The following is a 13,262-nucleotide window of genomic DNA, read 5'->3' on the forward strand; positions in this document are numbered from 1 at the left end:
GGGGTCATAACCCACTATTTTAACCAAATCATCGAGGACTTCACCTATGTGTACTCACGAACACATTAGTCCCTTGACAATTTTATCGTTAATCATCCAAAACCCACAAGGGGCACTAGATGCACTTACACTTTGTCTTTTTCTGTGGACACAAAATCATTGAGATGAACCCTTTTACTCCTTTTGGGTCATCTTTTCACTTCTTCTGTTTTGACTTGGTAGCATCCATCTAATGTGAATCTTCAACCCGCGTACAAATACTCAAGGTATCTAGCCTGGCAAATCAAGTTCTCCAGATTGCTCTCCTCCTCCCGCGACGTGCGTCACGAGAGAAACCCTAGCGCCCCGCCTCCAGGACCTCCTCCTCCCCTTCTCCCCTCCCTGGCCGCTGCCTGTGAGCTCAGCCAGGCGAAGCCTGGTCGGTTCCGGCGATGGGGGGGCATCTACCCCTCTCCGTGTGGTCGCGTGTGGCGCGGGACGGCGTGGCCGGCGGAGGCGCGACGGCGTGGCATCCGGACGCGGGGCGGCGGAGGTGGTTGCGGTGTTGATGGCGGCTGCGTTTGGGCATGCCCTGATCCGGTGGCAGCTGCGCCACAGGTGGCACGGGCTCATCGGCGGCCTGGGTGGCTCGGCGCGCGTGGGAGCTCGGCCGGTGGTGGCTTGGGTCGCCGTTGCACCTCGTTGTCTGGCTATGTGGATGCTGGTGGTGGATGGCGGCTGCTGGTGAGGTCTTCTCCAGCCGCGACGCCGGTCTGAGTGCGGCTCCAATCCAACCCATGTTGAACTTGCACATGTCGCGGCATAGAGCTGGACCTTTCCTAGTGATGGCCACCGTTTAGGGTTGGATCCGAGGTCGGGAGGGCCACTTAACCATCCTTGCCTCCCGTCAGGTGGCGCACCGGGGAGCTCGTCCTTGCGCAACCTGGCAGGACGGGGCGGTGGCAGCCGAGTGCGGCAGGCCGGGGGGGGGGGGGGCTTGGACCTGGGGGCCGTCCAGGGGCACGGGAGTAGGTGCCTTCCCGCTTGTCTCTTTGCCGGTCATGGCTTAAAGCTTTGGTTGGGGATGGTGTCGGGGCGGCGGCCGTGGAGTTGATCGTGGTTTATTTAAAATTATAACTTCAACACCTATTCGTTTATCATTTGGGATAGATTCCCCTATAAAGAAATGAAAAAACTCAAAGAAAGGATGGAGGATATTTCCCATGTCAAAAAAAGATAGAGAGGTGAATGTTACCATAACAATGTGTATCAGACTGTTTGTTTCCTTGTAGTTGGACATATAGACTTGCTCACGGATAACAGCCCGCATAGCTAGGCAAGCAGGCCCATGCATCATCATGGGCTCTCACACAAGTAGGATGTTTCTCCTTTCGATTTCTTGCTTTCCTAATTAACATAATGTAAAAAAAAGTTACTACAATTATACCATGGCAAAAACAATAATCCAAACTAGCTGCTTAAAGAAAGACCTTCCTATTCCTCAAGAATGCCAAAGTTACACTAGTGCCATGGATGTGTCCATGGAGACACGACAACTGTCTGCGAGGAGTGACATTTGCATTAGCCTCTGAAGATGAAGCTGCTAGGTTTGGCGCCCCTCGAGAGGACAATTGCGAGGAAGCGTTAGAGGGTATTGGGGATTTAAGGAGAGTGTAAGATGCACATGTTTCCTACACTTGCATGCTATTCACCGGAGAAAGAAAGCCTTCATCTCTTATCTCAAGATTAATTGCTCACTTACATCTGATCATGACAAGAACGCTACACCGGTGTATTCCTTAATCTTTGATATGTTGGGTTCATCACCAAATTACCTCCAAGTCCCCATTTTCAACCTACATCATCTTGAGGTGGGATTCTCGGAGGAGGAGGTGTGTAATGTGGTTAAAACACAACAGATGGACAAGGTGATGGGACATGATGGTTTCTCGGCGAGGTTTTATTTCACATGCTAGCATCTCATCCGAGAGGATATAGACACAAATTTCTGAATGTAAGGTGCAAAGAATAAGAGTCAGAGTGCTCAATGAAGACACAAATATTTCAATACCCCAGTTCAATTTGTTGGCACATTTACGTATGGATTAGAGAGGTCGAGCCACAACTCTGAGGACACACAAGTCTCCGCCTTCTTATCCTTGAGATAAGTTCCTTGGAACTCACCCAATTACTCGGGGTAGATATTGCGATGATCTTCAGACCATCAAAAAATCATTTTTCGGCCGTTGCACACTGGAAGCTATGAATGACTCCTAACTGTCTAGAAGATGCATAGTCTTCAAGAGGAACACGTCTCATTAGACTTAGATCAACTTCTTTGTGATGCTCAATCACTTTGCTTTACGATTTGGATGGTTTTTCCTCACTTAGATATCTCAAAATTAGTGCGGGCATGGATGCTCTTTGCGTAACATTGGGCAGAAATTTCTCTCGAGCAATCTCCCGCTATCTGTGGGGTTAGGTTTCTATTTATAGTTGCATCTCATAGTTGGCTAGCGATATGACTGTTGGACAGGGGGCTCCCACCAACATGTTGTTGCGAGCTGTCATAATAGTAAAAAAATTTGAACTCTCATATTCACCGGTTCCTTAAAACTTAGGACAACCTCAACAACAACTTTCCTAACTCCTTAGCAAGGAAGTCGAACTCAGGTGTTTCAAAGTATCACCTGCAACACAAGAGCTCGAAGACTTTTTCTAAAAGGAGATTCACATCTCTTCGCTCAGTAGCATAGATAGGTTTGATTGATCACACTCAAAGACTTTCTATCTTGCTTCACTTTCACCCCCCTAATAGTACGGTTTTTCCTACGACTCAAAAAAAACTAACAAAGAATCACTATTCTTCAAACTTCAATTCTTTTGAGGGCACTATGAATTGTTAAATGTTATCAGAACATTTTTAGGGGTCATAACCCACTATTTTAACCAAATCATCGGGGACTTCACCTATGTGTACTCACGAACACATTAGTCCCTTGACAATTTTATCGTTGATCATCCAAAACCCACAAGGGGCACTAGATGCACTTACACTTTGTCTTTTTCTGTGGACACCAAATCATTGAGATGAACCCTTTTACTCCTTTTGGGTCATCTTTTCACTTCTTCTGTTTTGACTTGGTAGCATCCATCTAATGTGAATCTTCAACCCGTGTACAAATACTCAAGCTATCTAGCCTAGTAAATCAAGTTCTCCAGATTGATCTCCTCCTCCCGCGACGTGCGTCATGGGAGAAACCCTAGCGCCCCGCCTCCGGGACCTCCTCCCCTTCTCCCCTCCCTGGCCGCTGCTTGCGAGCTCAGGCAGGCGAAGCCTGGTCGGTTCCAGCGGTGGGGGGGGCATCTTCCCCTCTCCGTGTGGTCGCGTGTGGCGCGGGACGGCGTGGCCGGCGGAGGCGCGGCGGCGTGGCATCCGGACGCGGGGCGGCTGAGGTGGCTGCGGTGTTGCTGGCGGCTGCGTTTGGGCATGCCCTGATCCGGTGGTAGCTGCGCCACAGGTGGCGCGGGCTCAGCGGCGGCCTGGGTGGCTCGGCGAGCGCGGGAGCTCGGCCGCCGACGGCTCGGGTTGCCGTTGCACCTCGTCGTCTGGCTGTGTGGATGCTGGTGGTGGATGGCGGCCGCTGGTGAGGTCTTCTCCAGCCGCGACGGCGGTCTGAGTGCGGCTCCAATCCAACCCATGTTGAGCTTGCACATGTCGCGGCATAGAGCTGGACCTTTCCCAGTGATGGCCACCATTGAGGGTTGGATCCGAGGTCGGGAGGGCCACAGAACCATCCTTGCCTTCCGTCAGGTGGCGCACCGAGGAGCTCGTCCTTGCACGACCTGGTAGGATGGGGCTGTGCCAGCCGAGTGCGGCCGTCCCGGGGGTGGGCCTCGGACCTGGGGGTCGTCCAGGGGCACAGAAGGAGGTGCCTTCCCGCTCATCTCTTTGCCGATCATGGCTGCAAAATTTGGTTGGGGATGGTGTCGGGGCGGCGGCAGTGGAGGTGGGAGGCATGGGCTCATGGGCGGAGCTCAAGGCTCGGGTGTGAGCTGGCTGCCATGATTGTGCGGGCGGTGTGTGGTCAGGGTGCGACAACCGGAGGGGTGCGTGCGGTGGGCCTGGCTTGATGTGCCTCACCTCGATGGCTTTGAGGATTTCCCGGGGTGAAAACCTGCTTTGGCTCTGCCAAGCCGACGGCGATGGCGCCTATGGGTGTCGCCTCCTTTTTGAAGGCGTCGTCGCGGTTCCTCTACATGCTCTGATTGCTCCGAGGGAAACCTTGATCGTGGGATCGGGCGGTGGCGATACGCCTGTGTCATACCCTTTTTTTTTGAGGGGATGTCATACCCTTCTTGAAGGCACCGCCTTGAAGTGTTCGGCTTGTCATGCACATCTTTCTCTCTTCGCGGTGACTCGCTCACGGTTGAGCTCTTCGGAGACTCCAAGTGGTGCTCTCTCTGCCTACATGTAGTTGCTTGGAGTGGATGGGGTGATCCAGCTGTTCTTATACACCCTTGTATCTTTGCCTTGAATGTGTGTTGTGAGTGTGAGTTGTATGTGTCGTTTGTATAATGATCCTTTATAAAGTGGGACGCGAGTCTTTTTGGGTAAATCAAGTTCTCCTGATGCTGAAATTTCAATGACATAGCTTTATTCTACTGTCTTCTCGAATTGCCTACTTCATAATTTGTCCATGCAAAGCATATCATTGCGTTCATATGCGAATGTGTTTAATATATATTTTGTTACATATAATACTAGCGAGTTAAATTGATGCACCGGAACGGAGGAGCAGTTATTTTCGTTCGTGTTACACGCCGACCGAGAGTTGCGAGCTGTCATTTGCTCGAAGCAAACAAGTCGACCTTTGCGAGCCAAAAGATGTATCCGATGAGTTTTCCATATGAAAAAATTCTTTATTTGACACTATCTTAAAATCTATTTTCTTATTTGACACTGAAAAAGTTTTTCTTCCTTATTTGACACTAGTTATAAATTTTATTCCCGTCCATTTTAAACCTAAATGACTTAAAAAGACGATTTTGCCCTCATGCGGTATGTATGTGCGCGCGTGTGTGCTGGTGCGTGTGTGGGTGCACGCACACATGTGTGCTGCTGCTGCATGTGTGTATGTGCATGTGGGCTGCTGCGTGTGTGTTTGCTTCTCCGTGTGTACGTGTGTGTGCTGTTGCGTGCCTATGTGCTGCCTGCATGTGTGCTGATGCTGTGTGTGTGCTGCGTGCGTGTGTGCGCGAGCATGTGTGTTGCTGCGTGTGTGTGTGCGCGCGCACGCGCGTGCGTGCGTGTTGTTGCGTGTATGTTGGTGCATGTGTATGTGTTGTTGCGTGTGTGCTCTTGCCCTCGCACTAATGCTGGTGCGTGCGCTATTATTCCCACACACATACCACATAAGGGGCAAAAGAGTTTTTTCAGGTGTCATTTAGGCTTAAAATGGATGAAAATGTCATATAAGAAATAAAATTTAGAATTTGTGTCAAATAAAAAAAAACTTTTCAGTATCAAATAAGGAAGCAAATTTTAAGATAATGTCAAATAAGGAATTTTCTCTTCCCAGATTGTCTTCTTCCCGGACGAAAGATAGCTGTCATCCTCTTCCCTGTGTGTCATCACTTCTGCTTCCAGAAGGAGCTGAGACGTGGCAACCCGGCCGCGCACAGCGCCTGCACACGTCCGGCCTCGCTTCATGGGCTAGTCACCAGTCACCGCCACCCGCCCCACCGCGAGCACACGTATCGCCCTACCGTGGCACACACCGAGATCCATCCGACCCGACCGACGATCCTTATCCCTCGCCGCAAACGGCTTTATAAAATGGTGCCTCGTGCTGCACCTGCTTACACAACAAAGTGTACCGAGACCAAGAGAAGTAAACAGCAGCATACTAGATCTTGATTCCCCGTGTGACAAGTTCAGCGCAGCGCAAGATGGAGTACCAGGGACAGCAGCAGCGCGGCCGCGTCGACGAGTACGGCAACCCGGTGGCCGGACATGGCGTCGGCACCGGCGCGGCCGCCGGTGGGCATTTCCAGCCCATGAGGGACGAGCACCAGACTGGCCGTGGGATCCTGCACCGCTCCGGCAGCTCCAGCTCCAGCTCGGTGCGTATACACAGTACACAGTACTTCTTGCTGACACCACTTGCATCTATGGTTAGTGTTTTGTGTACTGATTTCTCTCGTTCTTCGTGATAGTCCGAGGACGATGGCATGGGCGGGAGGAGGAAGAAGGGCATCAAGGAGAAGATCAAGGAGAAGCTCCCTGGTGGCCACGGTGACCAGCAGAACACCGGTGGCACCTACGGACAGCAGGGTACCGGCATGGCCGGCACCGGCGGCACCTACGGGCAGCAGGGTCACACTGGGATGACCGGCACCGGTGGCACCTACGGACAGCAAGGCCACACTGGGATGGCCGGCACCGGCGGCGCCTACGGGCAGCAGGGTCACACTGGGATGACCGGCACCGGCGGCACCTACGGACAGCAAGGCCACACTGGGATGGCCGGCACCGGGGCACATGGCACCACGGCCACCGGCGGCACCTACGGGCAGCAGGGTCACGCCGGGATGACAGGCACAGGGGCGCACGGCACCGGCGGCGGCTACGGGCAGCACGGCACTGACACCGGCGAGAAGAAGGGCATCATGGACAAGATCAAGGAGAAGCTCCCAGGCCAGCATTGAGCGCTGAGCAGAGCCCGCGGCCGCCACTTCTGAGAGTGGAGGTGCCGGTCGACCACCTTTGCAGAATCAATAATAACATGGCGATACAATAAAATTCCACCATACAACGTGAGCCTGGTTCACCGAGCTCACTTGCGTGTTGGAGGAGCCACCGTATCTAGGCTCAAGTTTACGTGAACAACCAGTGTTGTTTGTTTTGAGTTTCTCGTCTGTTTACACTGTATAATCTTGTAAATTTCCTTCTGGTTAAACCGTGTATGTATGCTTCGCGTACAGGTAAGTTATTTTATCAAAAATATATACTCCTATAATAGCTTAAGAGCATCATATGTATTTCGGCCTTGTGATGAAACCGGTGCACTGGGTCCGTGCCTTGGTTTCCGTATTTGGAAATTTCGGAAGGTTCTACAAAAAGAAGAAAATACATACAGGGCATATAAGACCAGTGAATACACAATACCAGGAAACAATATCAACTCTAAATTTAGAGCACAGTATATTTTTTAAAGGTAAAGCTAAGCTTTATTGATCAAATGCCACAGTGGAATACATCTCGGATTGAACCAGCCCCACACGTGGCGTCCCTGACCTAACGAATGTAAAAACTTAGCCAGATTGTGAGCCTCTTTATTTGTCTCTCTTATCTTCAAAAATAAAACTAGTAGCACGAACGAAGCTTAATCTCACTAATGACACTATCATATCTCCCTTATGTGCCCTTCTGGATGTCTTCTACAACTTGCTTGGAATCTACAGCAACAATAAAGTTTTGCAGAGCAGATCGTCTGCTAGAGAGTGTCTCCCTGTACGCAATGGCTTCCAGTATTGTTGAATCACGGATGCCATGTATCTTCAACGATGAAGTCCCCAAGTAGTTACCTTGGTCTCTAATTGCCGCTAACACGTAATTTTGCAAAACCAGTAGGTGACGCCTTCTGTCTTCGCTCACATTGATTTTTTTTTTTTGAGTCCGTCTTCGCTCAATGTCTTCGCTCACATTGATGGTGTTCTGGACTAGAGGTACCAATCTAGTTGGCCCATAGTCCCTGTGCCGAGCTTGCGGCCCGCCAATCTCAGCAAGAAAAGGCACCGGAAGCCTCGAACCCAGGTGTGATCAAGACGGACACTGTCGAATACTTGGCGTATACATTAAGAATAGTTCTAATTATCGGCATGTTTACTCCAAGTTGGCAATAGATCATGTATAACCCTAAATACCCCTAGAAAATGAAATTCATGAATATTTGTTTATTTTAGACGAACATTTCTAGAAATGGATGAACAGTTTCTGAATTCATGAACATTTTTTGACTCAACGAACATTTTGAATCAATGAACTTCTTTGAAATTGGGGAAGAATTCTTGAATATGTTTTGAATACACGATCATTATTTCAAAATCATGAATATAATTTTATTTCCTGAATATTTTTTAAGTCATGATTTTTTATAATATGTGAAGAATTTTATTAAATCACAAGCATTTGCATCTGCCTCATCGCAGCGTTTTGCCTGTCTTTTCTTCATATTTGTTTGGCTCAATGTTTCCATGAGGATTTCAAACTGAAATCTTCATATTTGTTTGGCTCAATGTTTTCATGAGGATTTTAAACTGAAATGTGTGACTCTGACAAATGCAAGTTAGTTAAGGATGCAATTCTGTCTTGCCACACGAATGTTATATGCTTGCAGGAAACCAAACTTCAGGTGGCGGAAGCAACAAAAGCAAGCTCTTTTCTTCCCTCCAACCTCAAAGCTTTCTACTTCATCCCGGCTATTGGCTCTGTTGATGGCCTTCTTGTCGCTTGGGACAAAGATTGTGTGTCTGCCATTGAGATCTTCAGAAGCCAATACTGCATTTCAGTAAACTTAAGTTCATTCAGTGACAACAACTCATTCTGCCTGACAACTGTCTATGCCCCATGTGATGATACAGAGAGGCCCGATTTCTTCCACACGGTTAAACAAGCTGCTGAATCAGCTACGGGACCATGGATTCTTCTTGAAGATTTTAATATGTACAGGTTTACACATGAAAAATCGAAGGGACATAAAAACTGGGCTATGATGGACAGCTTTAACGACTGGATTAGAGAGAATGCCCTTGATGACATAGACATTACCAACAGAACATATATATGGTCAAATAAGAGAAGGGATCCCACCTTGGTTAAGCTTGACAGAGTCCTTGTGAACGCGGACTGGAACCTGGGTTTTCTGAACACGGAGGCGACAACCGTCTTTGCAACAACTTCACATCACATCCCCATTGCAATTGACTTTAGCAGAAGTAAATGTTTCCGGTTTGAGAATCACTGGCTACACACTCAGGAACCACGAGATGTTATTCACAGTGGGCTCACTAAGGGCACCAGACACTTTGCATCCATTACACCCTCGTTGAATTTCAAGCTCAGGTGAACCCGAGCAGCAATTAGGAAGTGGGCGCAAGGTCCAAGTCCAGTTTGTAATTACTTCTACAGAATTGCAAGCATGTCATGCAATATCTAGACGCTGTAGAAGAAAGAAGAAACCTCACAGCTATAGAATTCTCTTTGAGAAAATTCGCCACTGCCAAAGCATAGCGGATCATAATATGGCAAACTGAAGGATGGAGGAGGCGTGCAAAAATCAGAAATTGTGTGCTAGGAGATGAGAATAATAGCTTCTTCTACGCCGCTGCAAATTGTCATCATCGGAAAAAATATTGAGTTCTTTGACGACCGTCACAAGTTGGATATTGCAACAGTTTACTTCACTTCAATCTTTAGGCAGCAATCACTCTCCCTCCCAACCATTGATGCAAGTTCCATATACGAGCAGGTTAACTTGGAAGCCTTAGAAGAAGCTTTTTCAAAGGGAGAGATCGTCAGAGCCATTGAAAAATCACCTAATCATAGAAGTCCTGGCCTGGATGGATAGACAAACGAAATTTATAAGGCTTTAAAGGAAGTGCTCAAGGAGGATCTCCTCCAGCTATTGCACGATTTCTACTACAACCGAGCTAATTTCCAAGGAATCAATATAGCGCATATCGCGCTCATACCGAAAAAGGAGGCACCTGTTGAGATCAAGGACTTCAGGCCCATTTCTCTCGTTCATAGCCTGCTCATGGTGGTTTCCAAAGTCCTCCCTAACAAACCGAAGCATTTGATTCCGTCTCTAGTACATTCACTGCAATCAGGTTTCCTTCCTGGAGGAAGCATTATTGATAATTTCCTGCTGGTAGCCGAGCTCGTGCAACAAGCAAGGAAGAGACGCATGCCCATGATTGTCCTGAAGCTTGATTTAAGAGAAGCCTTTGATAGTGTTAGTTGGGAAGCCCTTCTCAAAATCCTCGCTGCAAGGAGTTTGGCGACAAGTTGATTGGCTGGATCAAGTGTTTACTCTCCTCCAACTCCTCAAGGGTTCTCATTAATGGCCGCCTGGGGGAGAAGATCACGATGCTGAGTGGGATACACCAAGGGAACGCCCTATCACCATACTTATAATATCCTCGTGGCTGATCTCCTACAGCAATTATGTGTTGCAGAACACAACCAGGGCAACCTGGAGCATCCACTCGCGGCGTGTGGCCCCTTCCCGGTGTTGCAATGCGCAGAAGACACCCTCGTCCTGATCAAGGGTACATATGAGCAGGCTTTTGTAACACCCCGGGAACCATGCTACAATAATCTTCCCCTAATGGTGGTCAAGTCATCATGATTACTATGCAAATTGCCGTTTGTCCTAAAAATCAACGTCAAATTCCAATTTAAATTGCAGGCCAAATTTTTTACTTCTTCAAACGGAGAAACAAAAATGTTTACGATATGTCATAAAATCCCAAGGCATTGGTAAAAATAATTTCAACTATATTTGGATGTCCAATTTGGCCCTGTCATTGGTGGAACAACAACCTTTAACCACACCATTTAAATGCAAATATAATTTAATTAAATTCAAGATGACCCCAAACTTTGTGGACAAGCCCATAATATTGCAAAGTATTTTTGCGACAAGTTCCACATTTAACAAAATTCACTTGGCACTAAAAAGAAATACAAAGCAGATAGAAAATAAATGACAGAAAAAGAAAAAGACTAAAGACCTACTATGCTAATGGGCCGAAAGTGGCCACAGTGCACCTAGCCCAGCCCACCACCGGCCTTTCCCTTACCTCCCGCTACAAGAGGCAGAGGAGGTGCGTGGCGCACATCCATGACGGCCATGGTCATGGATGGCCTCCACGCCCCCACGTCCTATAACTATGTCCACAGAAACCCTAGCCCCCACTTCGCTCAGCCCCCTCTCGACCCCCTTCGTCCCCTTCCTCCGTGGCTCGAAATCGAGCTCAGAAAACTCATGGTCACCGCTACCTCACCATCATTACCGAGGCCACCATCACCGCCAATGTGTGGGGACACGTCCAGGAGGTTCGTCGCGACCGGCTTCGTCCGTTCCAGGCATTGGAGAAGGGAGGGGAACGGTTTAGACCGGCTTCGTCTGGCCATCGCAATCTCGCCATCGCCGCCATCTCTACGGTCCACCCCCGGCCTCCCCGACCTCGCCTTCATGCTCGCGGTGAGCATCTCCCCCGATCCTTCCATGCCCCCTCTTTGATTCGGCACTGTAGACCCGCGCCGCCTGTTGCCGCCATGGCCGGACCTCTGGAGCTCCGCCCGCGTGCATACTCAACCACTCCTCGCCGCACCCTTGGCCGTCCCGGCACGCCCATGCCTCGCTGGCTGCGCGCTCACACATGCCACACACACCCCCGCTGCCTGCTAACCCGCTTGTCTGACGCTTGCTCGCCGTTGCTCTGTTGTGCCACTGCTGCCTCGCAGCCACTCGTTGCCGCCGTCCGGTGCTCGCCCCGCCCTTCTGGCCGCCCTGGCTCGCGCCCCTGCTATCGCTTCCGCCTGCACTGTCAGGCCTACATCTTCAGTTAACAAGTGTTCTCCACCTTTAGTTAACGAGTGGTCGAGATTTACGACTGAACCAACGATCTAACGGCTCGCAGAGCTCACCACCCTACTGTACCGTTATTGCCGTTCCTGTAGCGTTTCATTCCTGGCACTGTTGCCATCACCCAAGTGCCTGCTGAGCTATAAAGCGAGCGGCCCTGTCTTGTAATGGCATCGCTTATTATGAGAATCGTTTCATTATACAAACATATATCTCATAGTAATACAAACCCTAGCGGGCTCCGACTTTCACTTTTCTTTGTTCGTGAGATCTAGTTCGAGTTCATCCCTGAATTCCCCATTGGGGCATGACAATTTGTATCATGAGCATAGGGTTTCCTCGGCGGCGAGATAGATCGGAGCTGCGACGGTGATTGCCCACCCTTCCCTTCCTATTTTCGTTAGCAGCGGCGGTGAGTGGAGGCGGTTGGTGGCGGAGTTCCGGGCGGCGCTGGCGGCGATACACAAATTCGACGACAACTCGCCGAGCAAGACTGGTTGTTTGAGAACATCGCTCTCACAGGAAAATCCCAGGTCGAGCGGTGGTGGTGCTGTTCCAATGGCGATCTACGACGACGACGGCAGAGTTAAGTGTTCAGATATGGTTTCCAGCACATTCTGGAGGTAAAATTCCCCTCTGAATCACTTAAATACAAAGGGCCGTTCGAAGGCTAGTCTCGATGAGTCCGATGTGGCAACATCAAGAAGAAACAACAGAGTTGTGGGGTGAAGTGGACGAATTTCGTAAGGATGTGCATGACATCAACACCAAATAGGATACTATGGTTTCAGTACTTAGTGGGGTTCAGAAAGCAGTTTCTTCCCTAAACTCGCAATTGTCAGCAATGTCCGATGTGTTAAAATCAGTCAGTATCACAGGTGCATCCACTTCGGCGCAACCGGGCAAACCATCTTTTGAACAAGCACCAGTTCCCCCCTCCACCACCAGTGAACAAGGAAACGGTTGCTGAAGGGGGCAGACATCTAACCAAAGAATTGAGGAAGCGATTGGCCCTTGAACAAGAGAAGACTAGGCACGTTGCTTCACAAATTCCTCCTCACTTGGCACCCATCCAAGTTCCTAGACCCTCTGTTCCTCCTGGATATGGTGCCAATACAATGCTGGATGTACACTCAAGCAATGTGAGTCCAACAATAGCATACAAGACTGCTCGTACCCCTGGATTTCATAGTTTTCAGCTACCTGGAGTTCGTCACAGTTGGGATGATTTTCAGAAACAGTACGAACAAGAGATGCACTTTCAATTTCTCAAAAGCATCACCAAAGGGCCACTCATGGATTTCCCACGTTTCCTTGGGGACAATCCAGCAGGATGGATTCGCCAATGCGAGAAATATTTTCAAATGGCTGGTGCACCTACGGAATACAGGGTCAACCTGGCACAGTGTTATGTTGTTGGCAGAACTGATGTGTGGCTACGCCATTCAGGTATCTTAAAAACAGTTAACATGGGCACGGTTCAGTGAAGAAATTATGTGTCGATTCTCCTCAGCAAGTTCTTATAAGATGACTGAGAAGTTTAATAACCTGAAACAAGGAACTTCAACAGTATCAGATTACACTGCCCAATTTGAAGACCTGATGGCAGAAATACAACCTAACAAT

At 49.1% G+C, this 13,262-nt stretch overlaps 1 protein-coding gene across 1 annotated transcript; it reads left to right on the forward strand.

The window, feature by feature from the left end:
• Positions 1 to 5,839: 5,839 nt before the first annotated feature.
• LOC123128716 (dehydrin DHN4) lies at positions 5,840 to 7,023 on the forward strand. The gene is made up of 2 exons (XM_044548796.1): positions 5,840 to 6,105; positions 6,199 to 7,023. Exons 1-2 carry the CDS (start codon positions 5,932 to 5,934, stop codon positions 6,688 to 6,690), a joined length of 666 nt encoding a protein of 221 aa, XP_044404731.1. The 5' UTR covers positions 5,840 to 5,931; the 3' UTR covers positions 6,691 to 7,023.
• The last annotated feature ends 6,239 nt before the right edge of the window (positions 7,024 to 13,262 follow it).

This window comes from Triticum aestivum, chromosome 6A (genome assembly GCF_018294505.1).
Source record: "Triticum aestivum cultivar Chinese Spring chromosome 6A, IWGSC CS RefSeq v2.1, whole genome shotgun sequence".
NCBI classification, from domain to species: domain Eukaryota; kingdom Viridiplantae; phylum Streptophyta; class Magnoliopsida; order Poales; family Poaceae; genus Triticum; species Triticum aestivum.